The sequence below is a fragment of the Crocuta crocuta genome, unplaced genomic scaffold (assembly GCF_008692635.1).
Source record: "Crocuta crocuta isolate KB4526 unplaced genomic scaffold, BGI_CrCroc_1.0 scaffold675, whole genome shotgun sequence".
In the NCBI taxonomy this organism is placed as follows: Eukaryota; Metazoa; Chordata; class Mammalia; order Carnivora; family Hyaenidae; genus Crocuta; species Crocuta crocuta.
This window is the reverse complement of record NW_027528796.1, coordinates 3,375,130-3,396,076: the sequence shown is the minus strand read 5'-3', so window position 1 is coordinate 3,396,076 and position 20,947 is coordinate 3,375,130. Positions and strand designations below refer to the sequence as shown.

At 51.9% G+C, this 20,947-nt stretch overlaps 1 protein-coding gene across 2 annotated transcripts in view; it reads left to right on the top strand.

Moving 5' to 3' along the window:
- UBASH3A (ubiquitin associated and SH3 domain containing A) overlaps positions 1–20,947 on the top strand; it is a 39,540-nt gene that overhangs the window by 2,288 nt on the left and 16,305 nt on the right. For both annotated transcript variants that reach the window (XM_077755453.1, XM_077755454.1), the window contains exons 3-7: positions 2,694–2,880; positions 5,084–5,282; positions 8,585–8,754; positions 10,177–10,385; positions 19,238–19,364. In XM_077755453.1, the coding sequence (XP_077611579.1) occupies positions 2,694–2,880; positions 5,084–5,282; positions 8,585–8,754; positions 10,177–10,385; positions 19,238–19,364 (892 nt within the window). The remainder of the gene's footprint in view (positions 1–2,693; positions 2,881–5,083; positions 5,283–8,584; positions 8,755–10,176; positions 10,386–19,237; positions 19,365–20,947) is intronic.

Below are 20,947 nucleotides of genomic sequence, written 5' to 3'. Positions count from 1 at the left end.
ATACAAAGTAAAGAGACTGAACCTTGAACAAGCCTTTCTTCACTTAAAAATCCGAGTTTAGCCACATGTGACTGTCAAAGAAGAAGGAAATCCACGTGATTGGTTGAGTAAATAGGGAAGAGCTATTTCTTCTGATATAAAATACGAGTCACCACTCTCCCAGGCTCCCTCTGATGGGGAGAGAATTTACTGGTGGCCCTGAATGGCCCCTAAGGCATCTCACCTTCAGGGTGGCTGGTGGGGGGGGGGATGAGGAGCTCAGGGTCCCAAGAGGCTCTGCCACCAACCAGCTACCCAGTCCGGCCCGAATGTGCCGTGATGTCATCATTCTGCCCCCAGGCGGGAATTCCCCCCACGCTCCGCTCTGGGAAACCTCAGTGACAAACCAGGTCTCACCCGCTGCGGTGCGCGCCCCCGAGCAGGATGGCAAACGTGCACCGTGGATCTCAAGTGGCCAGCATGTCCCCACTGGGGACCTAATTCCTTCCCCAGAGCCTCTAGGCCGAGGACAAAACACGCAGCCTGTCTACCAGACAAAGAGAAACACCCAGAACCCTCTGGCGAGGCGAACTCTAAAGTCAGTTGCCAAATTTGAATTTCGAACGAAACCCACTGTTTCCGGGCCACGGCTCCCTCCTCGTGGGACAGAAGGTGAGCCTGACCGCAAGTCCCACTGAGCCACAGGGAGGCAGTGGGGTCCCCGAGGCTCAACCAGGAGTGGGCTGGCCTTGGCTAATCTATGAAGTGCAAGTTCAGGTGTCATTAAAACGGAAGGCAGCTTCAAGTGCCCACGCACAATCTCCCACTGTTCCGGTGGCAATCACGGCCGACCACCCGGTTCCACGCCCAAGTACATGTCGTGGAGACAAAGGGCCTAAAAACATGTACCAAGATCTGGATTACAGCATCACGACATTTTCCAAAAAGAAACCAAGTGAAGTGTCCTCCAGTGGAGTGGATGAGTGAAATATCACCCCCAGCCCTCAGAAGGGTCACTCTGACACACTTAACCAGATGTACGCGTGTCAATGTGAATAAAACACAAAAACATGGCTGACGGGAACGATGTAAACTGCAGAATAATTTAAGCAGTCGCTTGTGATTTACAGAAAACACACACGGGTGTTATCTATGCATCTGTTACTTAGGTTTCTAGAAGAAAAAAACAATAGAGTACACGTGTGCCAGGGAGGAAGTGAGCCAGGATGAAGGGTCAGAGCGCCCTCTGTTGGTGTTTGTATTTACTCTTAAAGAGACTTGGGACGGTTAGGCGTGCGACTTCGGCTCAGGTCATGATCTCCCCGTCCGTGGGTTCGAGCCCCATATCGGGCTGTGTGCTGACAGCTCAGAGCCTGCATCCTGCTTCAGATTCTGTGTCTTCCTTTCCTCCGCCCCCCCACCCCCACCCCCGCTCTTGCTTTGTCTCTCTCTGTCCCTCAAAAATAAATAAATGTTAAAAAATTTTTTAAAGGCATAAGTAGTGCATAAGTAGTATTTAAGTCGTGGCACATTGCCCGCTAAACTTACAATTAACATCTCAGGCATATCTCTGAGTCATCAGAACTTCTTCAAAACTGTGACTCTTGATGAACACCTGATAAATACACTTACCGTCCTTTATCTCGTGTTTCCTTCCCGTGACCTGTAACAATACAATAAGACACTTCACACGTGCTGTTTTCTCTGTACCATTTGCTTTCTCCTTTGGAGAAATTTCTGGAAGTAGAATTGTGAGTTCAAATGAAGTGGATATTTTAATCCTCTTGGTGCTTCCTGGCAATTTGCTGATGTAAATACAAAGGTTATACAAATTTGCTGCCCCTTTGACACAACTGAGCATGAGTTTTATCCTCTCACAGACATTTTGTTAGTTTGACAGATAAGAAAACTAGCGCTTTGGGGTTGTGTCCGTCCTTGTTTTTGTTGATAGTGAGAATGAACTTGAATTTGGGGTTGTATCTCATGTCTCCTTCCTTGTCCTTAAAGTAACTTTCTGAATACNATTGTGAGTTCAAATGAAGTGGATATTTTAATCCTCTTGGTGCTTCCTGGCAATTTGCTGATGTAAATACAAAGGTTATACAAATTTGCTGCCCCTTTGACACAACTGAGCATGAGTTTTATCCTCTCACAGACATTTTGTTAGTTTGACAGATAAGAAAACTAGCGCTTTGGGGTTGTGTCCATCCTTGTTTTTGTTGATAGTGAGAATGAACTTGAATTTGGGGTTGTATCTCATGTCTCCTTCCTTGTTCTTAAAGTAACTTTCTGAAAAAGAAAATATATAACAGCCACCTGAATTTCGTCTATTTCTTTTTGTAGTTTTTAACTTTCACACTCATTTTGAAGTCTGCTAAAAGCAAATTGTGAGTTTTTTCTGCAAATTGTTTTCAACACTAAGGAGATGGCTGGACCCCAAAGACGGTTTGAAGACCAGGGGCTGAGGTCGTCTGTCACCTTCTCTCATGTCTCCGCCTTTCTCCCGCGGGAATCAGACTAACGCGGGTCCGAGACTCGGGCGGCCCCTGAGCCGCTCCGTGGCCACACCAGCCCTGGGCCCACTGAGTCCCGCCCAAGAGGGGCCGTGGGTGCCGCATGTGCTCAGCACGGCCTGTCCCTCTGAGTCGCTGCCCTCCAGGGGGAGGGTCCCTGCGTTCTAGCTCCTGGCGACAGCGGCCTGCTCTCTGTTACAGGCTACGTTGTCACCGCAATGACCCTTCTCTGGACGATCCCATCCCCCAGGAGTACGCCCTGTTCCTTTGTCCCACGGGGCCCCTGCTGGAGCAGCTTCAGGAGTTCTGGAGGGAGAGCAAGCGCCAGTGCACGAAGAACCGGGCCCACGAGGTCTTCCCTCACATAACGCTCTGTGACTTCTTCACGGTGAGTCGGCCCCAGCGCACCTTTAACGCTCACTGCCACAGCCGCTGGAGTCATTTCCCTGAGAAAACCCCGTGGCAGTGGAGATAACTGATCTACTTCCCACAACTGTAGTATCAGCCGTCCGCTTCGTGCGGGATACCCTTTACTTTCCTCCTCAGCCTCATCTGGCCAACTCCTATGCATTCCTCAAAACCCCGCTCACTTATCCCCTCCCTTTGTTAAGTCTTCCCCAGCCCCCTGGGCAGAGGCCGCTGCCTTTGTGCTCCCATCATCTTTTGGTCTGTACCTCTCATGGCACCATCCACCTGCCTTGGCCATGTGTCTGGTGCAGCCCTGCAGCCCTCTCGAGGCCAAATCACCGCCAGGTAGGTGGCTTGCTCACCTTTGTGCCCCGAGACCAGCACAGAGCCTCAGAGTGGGTGTTTTGGAAATGTGGGACAGATGAACTGAAGAACGGTCACGGCCAGCCCGTCGCAAATGCGGGACTGTTCCCTGCTCCTTTGGGGACCAGCCCTGATCTAGAAAATAGTCCAGCAGGCAGCTTCTCAGGGTCCTGGGAAGGCGAGAAGAAGCTGGACCTCTCAGGAGAGAAGCGGCAGGCATGAGAGAGAGGGAGGGCCGGACAGCCACTTCCTCTGTGTGGAAGGAAGCACTAGACAAGCCTGGAGAGGACACGCCCTGGCCGCCCCTGCTGTCAGCAAGCTCTCAGGGGCCCACTCGTTTCAGGGGTGCCACCAGGGCCCAAGGAGCGCTCCCTGCCAGGCTCCACGCATGCATGGGGAGGGGGCTGCGAGCCTCTGCTGGGAATGTTTCCAGCCGATTCCCCTGGGGCCTTTGACGGTCACCCCAATTTGCCAGGGGCCGAGGGGAGGGGCCCCAAGACACAGAAGCGTCAGTGCTAAAACCAGAAAAGTCCCGGGCGCGCTGGGGTGTGGTGGGTCGGTCACCATACTTTGCCAGCAACGGCATTTGTGACGGTCAGGCTGTTTTCCAGCTTGTCCTTAGGGGCTCGTCAGGGCAAGGAAGCGGCCAGAGCCTGTGACGAAAATGACCCTCAAAATGGGTGTGTTTCATCGCACCGTCAAGGGGCCGCCTGGGCTTTCAAGTCCTCTTCCCACGCACATGTCCACACAGACACACAGACACACACACCATGTGACACACACGCGTGCACACACACCTCCCTTCCCTTGGCCAGCCGCCCCGCTAACCCCCGGCCCTGCCTGGCTGGCTGAGCGGCGGCCCCAGCGGACGAGCGGCAGAGGGATGGAGGCTCTGCCTCTGATGCTGTGAAAGGATGACGTCCCATCTCCGCGGGCGATGTCCATGCGGCTCTGTTCACATACGACCCTGTGCTCCCCGACTACTGACCCGAGACTGAGAGACGCGATGTGGACAGATAGCGGCTTACTCAGGGTTATACCGTCCACGCACCATGCGCTTTCCCAGGCCCCGCGAAGGTGGCAAAGACCCTACACACAGGGACGAGCTTACGAGCCACTGGCCAGAGGGGACGTAAAAAAGCATCTTAAAACTACAACGCAGTTGATTCGTCCGAGAATGAAAGGTGCTGTGGGAAATTCACGGGGGAGCCAGCTGCCGGGAAGAACAGGGCTGGGCTGACTTCCTGCTGGGGGAGGGGGCGGGGCAGGGGCCCATGTGTCACCGCAGTCCCACGTGGCCACGTGAGTCTTCCACATGGAGGAAGGTCTTCAAGCCCAGGAAGTGCTTGGGCAGCGCTGAGCCCAGGAACGAGGAGGGCAAGGTGCGAGTGGAGAGCAGCAGTGAGGGTCCGGCCAGCGCCCACCGCCTGGCCCTCCGGCTGAGCCCTGGGCTCGGAGCAGTGCACGCCCACGGCTGCCTCGGAGTCTACCAGAAATCTCCAGAAGCCAAACAGCTGCGCACTGCTGTGGGTTGAGTCAACATGACATGGAGGGACAAGAGGTGGTCAGGGTGACAGGCATTTCCAACCTGGGCACTTAAAGGACATTCCATCCCAAAAGGAATTTTACCTGAAATCTCTAAGAAGCTCAAGAGTGGTGTGGAACAAGTCCACAGCCCCAGATGCAGGGGCGGGAGACTTACGTTCCAGCACCGTGACCACATATAGGCTCACCTGGCCGCCCGGTTTGAAGTAACTGAGCTAGTAGCTGCCCTTGTGACAAGAGGCGAGAAAGCACATCCTTTGTCTCTTCTCCTTTAGTGCGAAGACCACAAGGTGGAGTGTCTGTACGAGGCTCTGAAGAGAGCTGGGGACAGGATCCGGGCTTCCTTCCCCTCGGTCATCCCTCTGGCTCTCCATTCTTCCATCAGCTACCTGGGCTTCTTTGTCAACGACAGCCCCGCGGACGTCATCCGGGAATTCGCCACCACGTTCGCTATGGAAGTGGCTGTCCTGGCAGGTAGGAAGCTCTGCACACAAAGGGCGCGGTTACCAGGTAGTGACCGCTCTGGGTCTGGGGCCGTGCTTGCTTCTCAGGTGCAGTGGGCCAGGCTGCGGGCTGCTCCTCGCTGGCCGGGCCGGGCTCGGGGGACGCCTCGCCCTGGCGCCGGACGTTCCCATCCCGCCTCTCCCTTTTCAGCCAGCTCCTCCAACATGGCCTTGCTCTGGGGCTGAACGGCTTAGCTGGAGCTGAATCTAATGAGCCAGGATGTCCTTCAAAAGGAAAGCAGACTTGAAAGCAGAGGTCGCCTTTTCTCCAAGTGGGAATACCTTTGTTTGCGTCGATATGGTTTTTCAGAACACTGGGCACGTTCCAGCTGCCTGGAAAACTGTCCCAGGAGGAGACTTCCAGCACGGGGAGATCGGACGCGCCCCCAGCCCCATGCCCGCCTGGGGCAGGTCCCCTCCTGGGGTCGGTGCTGCGTCTAAAACCCAAGTCCTGGTTGGTTTTTGTTAATGTTTTAGGGAAGAGCATAGTCTTTTCTCCTTGGCCTCTTGGGGAAGGATAGTCCAGACTCATGCTGAGAATCTGCAAGCCTTTTTCCCCACCAGCTGTGCTGGTCTGGAGATGGGGTCGGGCTGGGGTTCACGGGAGGGACTCTGGACTTGACCTCTGAAGATGAGAGCCTCTCCTGCGTCTCTGGTTGGCGCTGGGCCTTCATCAAGCCATAGGCAGCCCCAGAAGTCACTCTTTCTCTGCAAATTGGTGAGGGCTCGGGCCCTTCAGACAACGCAGCCCGTTTCTCTGGAGTTTCCCCCTCAGTCGTGGCACACAGAAGGTGCTCAGGACCGTGACTCCTGGCACCCCGGGGGAGAGACGCTGCCCTGCCCTCCACACGTGTCCAGAGGCCCCGTTCTGATCTGACCACACCAGGTCACTGAATCCCGGACATCCACTTGGAGCCTGGCCTCTGGGGTCCTATTTGCCGCAGATTATCAGCTTACCCCATGTCTTTGTGGACTGGTGACCTTTAGAAACAAGAGTCAAGTGATGGCTCTTTAATCTCCTTGCCTCCAAAGGCCAACATGGTCTTGTTCTGCACTGCCCTGTCAGCCCCTTGCCCCAAGGCAGCCACGACACCCCCCTTACGCACTGCATCCCCCAAATGGGTCTCACTGGCCCCATTTTAAAATGGAGAGACTGAAGCCTGTGAAAGGGAACTTTCCTGTCCAAGGTCATTGTCATGGGAGAATAGTGTCCCCTAAAATTCCTGTCCGCCCAGAACCTTCGAAATGGACTTTATTTGGAAATAGAGTCTCCATAGACACGATTAGTTAAAATGAAGCCAGACTGCAGAGGCGGGCTCTAAATTCAGTGAGTCGTGGCCTTGTATGAGAGGAGAGAGCACAGAGACGCAAGGGAAGAGCCCATATGAGGAGGAGACAGGGATGCAGGGATGCGGCCCCAAACCAGAAGCCACCAGGAGCCCCAGGATCTGGGTGCATCAGGGAGGAGCCTTCCCAGAGCCTCAGAGTGAGCACGGCCCTGCAGATGCCTGCATTTCAGACTTCTGGCCTCCAGACTGTGAGAGGGCACCTTTCTGTGATAAGTTTGTGGCCATTTGTGATAAGAGCCCCAGGAAAGCGACAGGGTCCCCTAAGCAGGGGGTCGGAGTGGGAACCTCAGGCCAGCTCTGTCTTGCCCACCCCACCTGGGTTCATGCTGACCAGCCCGGGGCTCAGCCCGAGTGGCTTCAACTCGATGGTTCTCACCCTGCTCTCCACGCCTGTGCCCTGGCCTGACCCTGAAGGGTTGGGAGGGGCTGGTCAGCTTCAGCGTGTCCTGGATCCCCATCAGGGCACCTGTGTCTGCCCCCAGCGACACGCCCGCAGAGGCAGGGGCTGGGGAGCGCAGACAAGACAAGGGCCACACAGAAGCCATGTGTGGTGCACTGATGACTCTGTGACGACCCGTGTGGGTCCTCCCTGGGCCACGCTGACTCAAATGGCAAGGTGGTCCTCCGCCCACTGCCCGAACACCTAACAAAAGAATTTCCCCACCACCCGCACGTGCTCTTGATTTAAGCTTCTCACCTCGGCGGTTTCTTGTCTGCTGCTGAAGGCTCATGTAGGGGATGGGAGACATCACGGGCCACCAGGTCCGAGTCCAGGAAGCAACTGGAACATCCATGCCACATTCCCGGGAGAACAGGGCCTGTGTGTTGCCATGTGTTGCCCGGGGAAGAGGTGGCCGATAACCAGTATTTACGAAAAGACTCCTGGAGATGTGAATCCAGACACTGGTTTCAGCGTAGGCCCGGCAGGTGGCCATCACTGTCGTCAAGTCGCTGCTGTCCAAACAAAACCTGCCCCCACCACAGGGAGGATGGCTCCGAAGCCAGGTCTACCTGACACCAAATCTGTTCCCATCGGTCACTGCCTCCCCGAAACACAAACTACTTGGTGGTCCAGATGCAATCAGATCCTGGCTGACCGCATAGCCCCGGAGTGAGGACCAGGAGGGTGGGGGCCGCCAGGGCAGAGACCTCCCAAAGATGCAGGGGCCGGCCCCTCAGGGCTCCCGGCTTTGCCAAAGTGAGCGAAATGTCAGAGATGCCGTCATGGCTGACGCAGGTGGGTTGCCTGTGGCATTTTCTTCCCGACACTCTGCAGCTGAACCAAAACCATCGACCCGGAGTTCAAGGCCGCGAATCCAGGCAGCTGGGTAATGTGCGCAACCCGGGAAATGAAGCAGAGGCTGTGATTCATCCACTTTAATCGGCTGTTCAGGCAACTGGCTTGCAAAGTGATAGACCCCAAAGACCCCCTCCTCGATCCCCCTCCTTATAGAATCTGCAGTGCCCAGCCGGCTCGTCTGTAAGCTGAACTCTGTGGGGGCATCTGGGGGGCTCGATCGATTGAGCATCTGACTTTGGTCAGGTCATGATCTCGCGGTTCGTGAGTTCGAGCCCCACATCGGAGTCTGTGCTGACAGCTCAGAGCTTGGAGTCTGCTTCGGATTCCGTGTCTCCTTCTCTCTGCCTCCCGCCCCACCTCTCAAAAATGAATAAATGTAAAAAAAATTTTTTAAGCCGAACTCTGTGAAATGGCACAGTCTGAGGGGAGTCCTCGCCTTACCAAGAAAGCCACAGGCCTGGGGGGAGGGAGGAAGGGGGGCAGAGGCAGGGAGCAGTGTGCACACAGGCTTTGTACGCCAGCCCTGGGTGTGTAGCCATCGTGGGCGGGTGGCCGTCCTGTTCACGCAGCGCCGACGGTTCAGGTAAACGCACCCGTCACCCTCACATGTACCTGATTTCACAGACTGCACCGTGAAGCCTTGCACTAAGCAGCTGCATCTGACCCTGGCCCACAAGTTCTACCCCCACCACCAGAGGACGCTGGAGCAGCTGGCCAGAGCCATCCGCCCAGGCCACAGCTGCCCATGGACTGCCACGCTGTACTCCAGAGACATGCGCTTCGTGCACTACCAGGTGAGTGACCCCAGGCCGCGAGCCTCAGTCGGGACGGCCCTGGCCGGGCGGTTGGGCTGGACACTCCCCATGGGAACAAATGGCGGCCCACCCGATAGACACACAGAGTGCTTACCCCCAAGATCCCTCCTCTGGAGGTATTTCAGGAAAAGGAGTCCTACTGTTTCTAAAAAAAAATCACTTCCCTTTTTGTGCAAATGTGGAACTAGTATTCTTTTATATATGAGTTGTAGACACACAAAAAAATTGGGAAAAAAAACAATGGTAGCATTTCTGGCAATAAAAAGTGGACTATTGCAAAAATTTATGAATACATTTTGTTGCTTATTAGCCTGTTTAAATGATGATCTCAGTGAAGCCTCATTGCAAGACTTCCTCCCCCCAGATGCATGCTTTAAATGGAAAGCATGCAGTGCTCCTTTCAGACCCATGGAAGTAGCATGGGTGAACCCACCCTGCTCCATGTTGTATGAGAGGCTATAAATTCCTTCATGCCAAGGAAGGTGGGTGTGACAGTCTAATCATGCTCTAAAATCTTTCATATTAGAAGTAAATAGTGATAAGAGATGATAGGTAGATAGATAGATAGATAGATAGATAGATAGATAGATAGATAGAGATGAATAGGTAGATAGATACATTAGTAACATTGATGGATGGATGGATGGATGGATGGATGGATGGATGGATAGAGAGAGAGATAGATAATTGATAGATATAATAGGTAGATTAAATAGATAGATAGATAGATACAGAGAGAGAGAGACAGAATAGATGATAGATAGATAGATAGATAGATAGATAGATAGATAGATAGATAGAGATGGATAGGTAGATAGATACATTAGAAACATAGATAAATGGATGGATGGATGGATGGATGGATGGATGGATAGAAAGAGAGAGAGAGATAATTGATAGACATAATAGGTAGATTAGATAGATAGATAGATAGATAGATAGATAGATAGATAGACAGACAGACAGGTAGATACCAGAATTTATTTCCAAACCTATCCAAAGAATTCTGTGCTGTATTCTGTCGTCTACTACCATGTGTCACCAGACACCAAGCCTGGACGGGCCCTGGACTCACAGAGCACATCTGGGGAGCCTAGAAGCAGAGGGCAGCCGCCATCCACCTCCTGCTGANTTAGATAGATAGATAGATAGATAGATAGATAGATAGACAGACAGACAGGTAGATACCAGAATTTATTTCCAAACCTATCCAAAGAATTCTGTGCTGTATTCTGTCGTCTACTACCATGTGTCACCAGACACCAAGCCTGGACGGGCCCTGGACTCACAGAGCACATCTGGGGAGCCTGGAAGCAGACGGCAGCCGCCATCCACGTCCTGCTGGCCTCTTCCCCAGCCCAAGTCCGTGCTTGAGACATGAAAATACTCGCTCTTTTCCAGACCCTGAGGGCCCTATTCCAGTACAAACCCCAGAACGAGGACGAGCTGACACTAAGTCCCGGCGACTACATCTTCGTGGACCCCACCCAGCAGGAGGAAGCCAGTGAGGGCTGGGTGATTGGGACCTCCCAGCGGACTGGCTGCCGCGGCTTCCTGCCGGAGAACTACACGGAGCAAGCCAACGAGTCTGACACGTGGGTTAAGCACAGGTGAGTGCTCCTCTAGCGGCAGCCCACACACCTCTCTGATTAGCGTCCAAGAACGTCCCTGAGAAACAGTGGTTGCCGTGTTCGTGCACTTCGAGACCGTTCCATCATCGGGAAAATCGCCTTCTCCATGCTGGCGCCATTATCCCTGCAGGTAACGCAGTAAATATCTTGGTTGATCCACGGTTTTCTGCAGATAATGTTCAGAAACCATGAATTACTCTATGCGGCTTCTGAGATCATAATCCCAAAACGACTGTAAAAACCACTTCCTTCTTATGGACCTAACAGATGATAATCAGAGAGCCTGAGCTTGGCTTTATCTAGCCTTCTGCTCAGACTGTCGACTGTAAAGCCTGAAGGTTCATTACTAGTTCTCTACTGGTCTGTAGCAGATGACCATGAACTCAACAGCTAAAGCAATGCGTGTTTTTTATCTCATACTTTTCCTGCATCAGCTGTCTGGGCACCGCTTGGCTCGGGGTCTCACAAGGCCGGGGCTGGGGTCTTACCTGCAGCTCAGGTCCCCTCCCAAGCTCTCGTGGTGTTGGCAGAACGCATCCCCTAGAAGCCGTGGGACTCCCGGTGGCTTGCTTCTCCGTGTTCAGCTGGAGAATCTCTTCATTTTAGCATTTTTTGCATCATCTGGAGAGGCTGGGGTTGCTTCCCTCCATTTGTCTCTTTCCTCACTTGTGTCACTGTGAGCAACAAGAGGAAGCCAGTGCTTGGAAATACTCTTAGCAACACAACCAGCTTCACCAAAGTCTCTGCCACTACATGGTGAGGACCCCTTCCGCCAGTTTCCTGGGACGTGTATCTGACTCTCACCAGCTCCCATGTCACCATGAACAGTCTGTCCAAAGTCATTTTTTCATTGTGTCTCCAAATTCTCCCCACCTCCACCCACGGCTCAGTCCCAGAGCTGCTCCCATACTTTTGTCACAGCAGCTCCCCACTCGTGATACCAAATGTAGGATCAGTCACGGTTTCGCCAGAGAAGCAGTAATTTTGACACATACACAATAGAAATGCATTTATAAAATATATCATATTTCATATACAAAAATTATTAATAATATAATAGTTTCTATTTACATCATATTATTTATATTCTAATGTATGCCCATGTTGCACACTACACACATACCCATACATTTAAGGAATTGCCGTGTGTGACTGTTGGGGCTAGCTAAGCAAGGGCAGGCAAGCAAGAAGGGAGGGAGGGGACCACACACATTGGAAGTCATGGCCGATGGGAGCACTTTCTGCTTCTGACAATCAGGGAGGACCCCCCACGCTTGCCCGGGGCAGGTGAGAGAATGGTTGCAGACACAGCTGCTATTTGTCATCGCTGAGCTCAAGGAAGCCCTAAGCCTTTTTTAAAGACCTTCCAATGGAAGTAGTCAGACCCACCCGGGATAATCTCCCTCCTGATTAACTTACAGTCTGCTGACCAGGGACTTTAATAGCAGCCGCGAAATCTCTGCACAGCAGCACCCGGCTTGGTGTTTGCTTGGCCAGCCAGGAAAAGGTGTGTATATGTGTGTATTAGTGACATAAATGAGGATATATCCATATAATACAATATCTGCAGCCTTAAAAATGGTCCCAAGAAAGTATTTTATGTGCTGACATGAAAAAATCTGGACAGGTTACAGAACATGGTATATAGTACCGAACTCTCTGTGGGGAAGGGTAAAGTAAAACACAACTGTCTGTATGTATATGCACGTGATATGTATTTATGGGCATGCCTGTGCCTAAAAGTTCCCCAGAAAAAAGAATCTCTAGAAACTTCCAACAGTGGACCCCGGAGGTTGGGGGCGGGGCTGGGGAAGAGAAAAGGACTTGGGGAAGGGACTTCACTCTCTACCGTCCATGATTTGTAAATATTTGAACCATATATATGTATTATTTATTCAAATTATAAGTTCATCCATTTCAAATTTGAGGAAAAGAATATAAGGACATTGGGTCAAAGAGAGAATGAAGGGGGAGAAATCAGACAAATCCAGGGCTAGGTTGCACATGGTACACATGCTGCGAGATCCCTTTCTTCCCACAGCTGATACAAAAGGGATACAGCTTCCACAGAATGATCACGGCCATCCAAGATGCGGTCGACCAGTTGTCTGGGAGGAACTCCACTGTGTGAGGGCAGACATGGCCAAGGCTCTTGTGGGCTACCACAAAGTCACAGGCCATTGGCAACACAAGGGACTGTAGAGATAATCCAATACAGCCTTCTGTCCTGGAGAGCTGAGGACACTCCAGCCCAGGGAGGTGGGGAGGCTGGAGGATATCACACAATTAAAGAAGCACTTGTTTCCCTTGAGAACCAGCTCCATCCATCATCCAGGCCAATTAACTGTTGAAGAAATCAGGAGATGCTGGCAGTACCCTAGCTGACCACCTCAGTTCCAGGAAGGGAGAGGCAGGTCCTCCGATCCTTGTTCAGGGTGGGAGAGCTTCCCTGCCGCCAGGAAACTGGAAAACCTGGATATTTCAAAAACTACATGAAGACTCTGTAGAAGACGAGTTTGTGGCTGCTACATTTATTGCTTCACAAAGAATGCCTCAGCCACCTGTGACCGATGTAACCATTGTAGCCTTTATGCCTGATGTTTCTGGAACTATTCTTAAAGACACGCTTCCCTTATGAATTAGTAAATATTAAGAAAAATTGAAACAAAAAGAGAGAAAAATAAATAGTAGGCTCAGCAATGGGGTGTCTCATTGGCCATGCTTTGGAAGGAACCCCATCCTCACTGGGAGCTCGAAGGACTTCCACTTGGCACATGCAACCCACTGGCCTTCCAGCGCCCGAGGACAGATGCACACNACTATTCTTAAAGACACGCTTCCCTTATGAATTAGTAAATATTAAGAAAAATTGAAACAAAAAGAGAGAAAAATAAATAGTAGGCTCAGCAATGGGGTGTCTCATTGGCCATGCTTTGGAAGGAACCCCATCCTCACTGGGAGCTCGAAGGACTTCCACTTGGCACATGCAACCACTGGCCTTCCAGCGCCCGAGGACAGATGCTCATGCGCACCGGGAGCTGCCCCGACCTGCCAGAGGAGACACCTTTGTAGGTACGAGTTTGCGTAGATTTGTTCTACCTTATGCGCATCCAGGCCTGTTCGTTGCTTGGTGGTTGAAACACCAGTCACCCGTCGCCAATATAATGTCCGCCATTTTGCAACAGTCCCAGGAGTCTTTGGATTCACCGGACAACAAAATTGCCCCCCAAAATCTGTCCATGACCTTGAAGGAGATAACAGGTGACCAGCATGATACGGTGAGGGAATGCCTTCATGGATCATAGTGGTTTTCAATGCTCCACATAGAAGAATGGGTGTAGCATAATCTAGAACAGAGAACAAAGAGGTTGTGAATGTTAGAGCTCAGAGAACAGTCTATCCTCCGGCCAGGGTGAGATTTTCAATACTGAAGCTACACCTGTCCAGTAATTTCCAAAATCACAGAGTGAGTTGGTGGCAAATATCTGAGACGTAATAAGGTGCTTTCATGGGCTGAATTGTCTGCCTCAAATTTCTATGTTGAAGTCCCGGCCCCCAGCACCCCAGATTGTGACTGTAGAGATGGGGTCTTCACAGAGGTGATTAAGGCAGAATGAGGTCACTAGGGTGGTGCTGACCCAACCTGACCGGTGTCCCTGTAGAAGAGGGGATGAGGACACAGCCACATGCAGAGGGATGACCATGTGAGGGCCCGGGGAGGACAGCCTCCACACACCAAGGAGAGAGGCCTCGGGAAGAGCCAGCCCAGCCCATGCCTACATCTTGGACCTTGAACTCCAGCCCTGAGACAGTAAATGTCTGTTGTTTCAGCCACCTGGTAAGTGGTGCCTTGTTATAGATGCCTCAGGAATCTAATATGAGGATGTGGTCCATACAACCCCACAGACTGCAGCTGCACCCCTTTTAAAAGCCACAGAGCATTTAAACCCATGTATTTCTGTGGTGTAAGTTGGCTATTAAGTAGTTCTCTTAAGTTTAAGAGAAAGTCTGAAAGATTTAAAGGTTAAGTTCTTTCCTTTCTCCTCTCATTGCAATCTTGATTATATCTCATTTGTTGGGGCACCTGGGTGGTTCAGTCGGTTAAGCGTCTGACTCTTGATCTCAGATCAAGTCTTGACCTCAGGGTCGTGAGTTCAAGTCCCACATTGGGCTCTGCACTGGGCATGAAAGCTACTCTGAAAAAAATTTCATTTGCGGGACAAGCAAAAAACAGTTTCGTTTTCTCTCCAACTGTAGACTTCACAGATGTTATTTATAGATAAGAAGGCTCTGCTGTCTGTGAGGTGAGCACGAGCAGGGCGAGGGCCCCCACCCAGGAAGGGGAAACCCACGACATTTCCTTTGTCAGTAGGAGACTGTGAATGGGCCTCTGCTATGGGAGGGGAAGAATGTCAATGATTTGGATGTGGACTCCGATGTTCTTAGTCCACTTATGGCCAACGAAAGCCTGCACCTCCCAGGAGCTGGCACAGGAGAATATGGGAGCAGAGGAAATCTACGTGACTTGGATCCCGCCAGTGGGAGCTTCCAGCACAAGGTGGGAAAACAACCTGAAAAGAGAAGGTGCAGCTTGCAGACGCTCTGAGAAGTGCACTCACCAAATCAAAACACCTGGAATGGTCCAGAGCACCAGGTAGTGGCCATGGCAGCGTGGCTGTGATGATGGAAGGCCGGCAGCCAGAACCTGGGGTGCAGGGAGCATGCTCCTGGGGTATCCCCAAATCTGGCCCTGGTCAGGTCTCAGCATGGACTCGTAGAGGCTAGCGTGACTGTGGGAGAATGGGGGACACGACATCCGTCCGGAAGCAATGGAAGCGCTCACCCACAGGCCGAGGAAGTACAAACACACCACGTTCATGACTGAGGACGAAGAACGTGAATGTATCGATTCCTCTCGGATTCACCTCCAGGCTTAATGAAACTTCAGGAAAAATCCCAGTGGGGTCGCTTGCTGGAACTTCACGGAATGGTTGAAAAGTTTACCTGGAAGAATGAACAGAAGAGCTGAGAAAACTGAAAAATAAAAATAATGAGAAGAGATAGTTACCCTAAGGATGTTAAAAAACCTATTATAAACCGACGATATGGTCCTGGATTGAGGGAAAGAGAAAAACAGATCGGTGGTGCAAAACAGATACGGGAGTGGGGGGCCTGGTCCCCTGGGAAGTTTACACCTGCTGGACACATCAGAAGCAGAGAAAGAAACGGGCACAAAACAAATGGTATTTTGTGTGACCTCGCCTCATACACAGAACTCCATTCCTGACAAAGAATTAAACGGAAGCAGAAAATCAAATAAAGTAGAAGGTACTTTAAATTAATGTATTGCTGATTTCTGGTCTGAGGGGAGTTTTGAAAGCATAGAAGTAGTGGAAGGAGTCTTTTTCTGTGTGTGTTTATTTATCTTTGAGAGAGCACAAGCAGGGGAGGGGCAGAGAGAGGGGACGACACAGGACCTGAAGCAGGCTCTGCACTGACCACAGAGACCCCCGTGTGGGGCTCGAACTCACGAACCGTGAGATCATGACCGGAGCTGAAGTCAGAGGCGCTCAACCAACTGAACCACCCAGGCACCCCGGAATGAGTCTTAATCAGAGACCTAGCAGATCAGTCTTCAACAGCAACTGTTAAAAGCTTAGAGTTTAATGGGGCGCCTGGGTGGCTTAGTCGGTTAAGCGTCCGACTTTCGCTTAGGTCATGATCTCGCGGTTCGTGGGTTCGAGCCCCGCGTCGGGCTCTGTGCTGACTGCCAGCTCAGAGCCTGGAGCCTATTTCAGAGTCTGTGTCTCCCTCTCTCTCTGACCCTCCCCTGCTCACGCTGTCTCTCTCTCTCTCTCTCCTAGAAATAAATAAAAATATTTAAAAAAAAAAAAAAGCTTAGAGTTTAAGGGTTTGGGGTGTTAAGAACCACGAAGTACAGTCGGAAGGGCAGGAGGAGAGCGATGCTCTTCAGAGCACAGTAATGAGGGCGATGCGCCCTGACCTGTCATCCCCGTGAGCGTGCTACCTCCCCTTCCCTTCCTCCGTGACCACACCGGCTGTGGTCCGGGCGTCTGCCTTCCGGATGATTCGGGTCTGACGCTTTCATTTCACCAAGAGGCCACCTACTGCATTCTTCACTCCTGTCCACGGTGACGGGCGAACAGTCAGAAGAGAGTCCACCAGCGCTGGCCACCAGGCCACCTGCAGCCGCAGCCCCCATGCCCTTCTCCCCTAGCAGACAGTGCTGCGCATTCGGAACTCCTGCCCAGGGACCCACGGTGCCTCGCACCCTGTCCCCCCAGGCATCCCACGCCCTCTCAGGGCTCTGCACCAACATCATCTGCCATTCCCGGGACTCTCCCTCGTCATTCCCACCGGCCAACAAGCCTGCCATCGTCTTAACCACAAACTCAAGCACAAGCCCTTTTTCCTGATTTCCCTTTCCAGATACTGCTCCTTTTCTCCACTCAGGTTGTAGATTTTTTAAATTAATTAATTAATTTCATCATGATAAGTATACTCTTTAATCCCCATCATCTATTAACCGATCCCCCACCCACCTCCTCTCTAGTGGCCATCAGTTTGCTCTCTGTAGTTGAGTCTGTATCTTGATTTCTCTCTCTCTCTCTTTTTCTCTCTCTCTTCCCCCCTTTGCTCATTTGTTTTGTTTCTTAAATTACAATGAGTGAGGTCATATGATATTTGGCTTTCTCTGATTGATTGATTTCACTCAGCATAATACTCTCTAGCCCCATCCACACTGTTGCAAATGGCGAAATTTCATTCTTTTTTACAGCTGAGCAATATGCCATTGTATTTATATACACCACCTCTTCTTTATCCATTCATCAGCTGGTGGACACTTGGGCTCTCTCCATAATTTGGCTACTATAGATAATGCTGCTATAAATATAGGGGTTCACATATAGCCTTGAATTCGTGTTTTTGTGTTTGGGGGGTAAATACCCACTAACGCAATTATAGGATCATAGGGTAGTTCTATTTTTAACTTTCTGAAGAACTTCCACACTGTTTTCCGGAGTGGCTGCACCAGTTTGCATTCCTACCAACAGTGCACGAGGTTTCCTTCTCCGCAACCTCGCCAACACCTGTTGTTTCTTGTGTTGTTAATTTTAGCCATTCTGACAGATGTAAGGTCATATTGCACTGTGGTTTCGATTTGCACATCCCTGATGATGAGTCATCGATGGTGAGCATCTTTTCATGTGTCTGTTGGCCATCTGAACGTCTTCTTTGGAGACATGTCTGTTCATGTCTTCTGCCCATTTTTAGTTGAATTATTTGGTTTTGGTTGTCGACTCTAGATTTTTTTTTTTAATATTTTTATTTATTTCTAGGAGAGAGAGAGAGAGAGAGACAGCGTGAGCAGGGGAGGGTCAGAGAGAGAGGGAGTCACAGACTGAAACAGAATCCAGGCTCCGAGCTGGCAGTCAGCACAGAGCCCGACGCGGGGCTCGAAACCACAAACCGCGAGATCATGACCTGAGCGAAAGTCGGACGCTTAACTGACTAAGCCACCCAGGCGCCCCTACTCTAGATTATTTTTATATTTATTTTTTAAGTTTATTATTTTTATTTTGAGAGAGAGTGCATACACAAGAGAGGGGCAAAGAGAGAAAGAGAGAGAGAGAGAGAGACTCCTGCAGACCCCACACTGTCAGCACAGAGCCTGACACAGGGCTCAAACTCACAAGCCGTGAGATCGTGACCCAACCCAAAATCAAGAGTCAAAGGCTCACCCAACTGAGCCACCCAGGCACCCCACCTGCAGGCTATTTTAACATAGAATTCATAAAGATGATTTCTCCTTTCATAAAATGAATTTCCCCTGGGGAACTTGGCCATTTTCTTGTTCTTGGAGCGTGTACGTGCCCCTTCACTCTCCTCCTCTGGCCGCTCTCCCTGTTCCTTCCAGACACACTCACTTGGGGCACCTACCACGACCGCCCTCGTGTTGTGGAGTTCACACTGCTCTAGTTAGCTGTGACCTGTCCCCCCACCCAGGTGACCCTCACAGCATCTTTCCTGGTCAGTTGGACAGGTAGCGATTTCCTCACCGAGTACCACCCACTGGTGGCTGGTCCACCCACCGTCCCACCCCTTTCCTCTGTGTTTCCCTAGACCTTAAGGTGTCTTTTCCCTGCTCATCCATCCTTGCATCCCAGCCACACCCACCTTCCACCGTTGGCTATTTTAGAAGGTGAATCTACGAGAACATGGTCCTAGTTTGCCCGGGCCGCCTGCCACACAAGAGACCTGGGACCGAAACAACCCACATATATTCTGTCAGGGTCACAGGCTGCAAGTCCAAGTTCAGGGTGTCGGCAGGCATGGTTTCTCCAGGGGCCCCTCTTCTTGGCGTGTAGATGTCCACCTTCCTGGTGCCTCTTCATGGTCTTTCCCCTGTACCAGCATCCGTGTGTTTCTCCATATCTCCTTGTCTCTTCTTCTTATAAGATACAATTGGGCCATACTACAGACCTCATTTTACCTTAATTGCCTCTTTAAAGACCCCGTTTCCAATACAGTCATGCTCTGAGGTGCTGGGAGTCAGGGCTCCAAATGTCAAGGGGACACAGCTCAGCCCATAACTGGTGGCCATAGTGATGACAGCCAACCAGGATTTACTCGGGATTGGTCATGCGCCGAGCACTGAGCTCCTTGAACACACCGTTGTGTTTTGTCCTCAAAAATGACCTTGCCTGTCCATCTTGTCGTGTGTGTTCCCACGCCCATGCATGACCGGATGCGGACGGTTGCTTCCCAATATCTTCATGACAGTAGCACTCTCGTTCCTTCCTCCACAGGACATACACCTTCAGTTTGGCCACGGATCTGGTCTCCAGAAAGGACGGGGAAGCCAGCAGCAGGCGAAATGGAGAACCCTACCCTCCACAGACGCCGAGGGACATTAGCAGCATCCAGGCTTTACAGGTGACAGAATTCCCTGTTTTACGAGGTGAACGAAGGGAAACCACACTTTATGTGAACTCCCTGGGAGACTTGGCCCCTCAGGTACGGCTACAGACCCGGGTGGCCGCGCTGCTCCTTCCTCCCCGGGGGGTCAGAGGGGTGGACGCCCCATAGCTGTGAGCCAGGCTGCAAGCCCCTCATGGCAGCCTGCTGGGTGTTACAAGAACACGCAGCATGTGCCCGGTCACTCGGTCAGTCATGATGCCAGGATGTGGGGCAGGGAAAACGCAGGGACACAGCCCTGCCCAGAATCCCGGACTCATACCAATGATCTCATTAGCAAGTTGTGTGACCCTGAAGAAGTCGCCTCCCCCAGAGCCCCAAAAGATGGAGGTTCTGAGCTTTCAAGTCAGGACTGGGAGAGAGGAGGCTGGTGCTCGGTAACCCAGAGGGCCAGGCGCTGGGGCACAGCAAGGGTGCAAGAGCCCTCTCACCTGCATGAGGCACGTGCAGGGGTGAAGGCTGCCCCAGGGCCTCCTCAGAGCAGCAGCCCCTCCCCTAAAACACACAAGTGACGTGGTATCCCTGATGCCATCGGGGCAGTGGGCAGGCTGGCCCTCTGGTTCCTTTCCCAGGAACCCCTGGGACAGGCCAGCATGTAAACCAGCCCTTGAGCACTTCCCACTTCAGTGGGGATGACTCTCTGACCCATGGAGTTTCCATCGTGGTCCCTCCATGCCCCGCCTCCTGTGCCTCCATGAGGATTTCATCCCAGCTACCTCCAGCCAGCATGGGAGATGCTAATCCCCATTTTACCGATGTGAAGACTGAGACTTATGGAGGGTAAGCAGCTTAAGCGCCTCTGAACTTGGTTGTTTTGGAGGCTTACGTGAGACGAGGTGTCCACCGCAGGCCAGGCCCTCAGTGCTGACTGTGCCTGTGCAGAGAGCAGGCTGTGCAGTCCGGCTCATCCCTGTGTCCTCAGCACCTGGCTCAGGGCCTGGTTTGTAAATCTCATCTGAGGAATCACGGAATGACCAAATGAAGACCCTGATCGAGACTCTTGATTGAATTGCCCTAAATCTAAAGCTTGCCCTTCTTCCCCAAGAAGCCACCAGCCTCTCAGAGGCTGCCCCCAGGCTGGGGCGGGCTTGGTCCAGACAAGAACTGAGCACAGGACGTTGGGTGCCAGGGGGCCATGGAGCATCCCCTGTAGACAGATCTTCAGGCTGGGAGCGGCCCAGGCAGAGCAGCTGCTGGCTACCAGCCAGAGACAGACAAAAACGGAGCTCCTTTACCCAGACTGCCCAAACTTGCCCCACTTGCTGGGGTGCAGGGGTGTGGGCACTGACTGGGGTGGGGCTCCCTGAGGCCATGCCCCCCCTTTCCAGATGGAGGGGGGAGAAGCTGGAATAGGAGGGTCAGCTCACAGCATGGCTGGATCCTCCTCACCTGGTCTGAGGTCCCCCCTCCGTGGTAAGAAAAGAAAACAGTGGCATCAGCTTTGGTAAATGGACGCTCCTAGACTGAAGAATGGCCCCAAAGAAACAGGTCCTAATCCCTGGAACCTGCAAATGTTCTCTTATAAGGAAGAAGTATCTTTG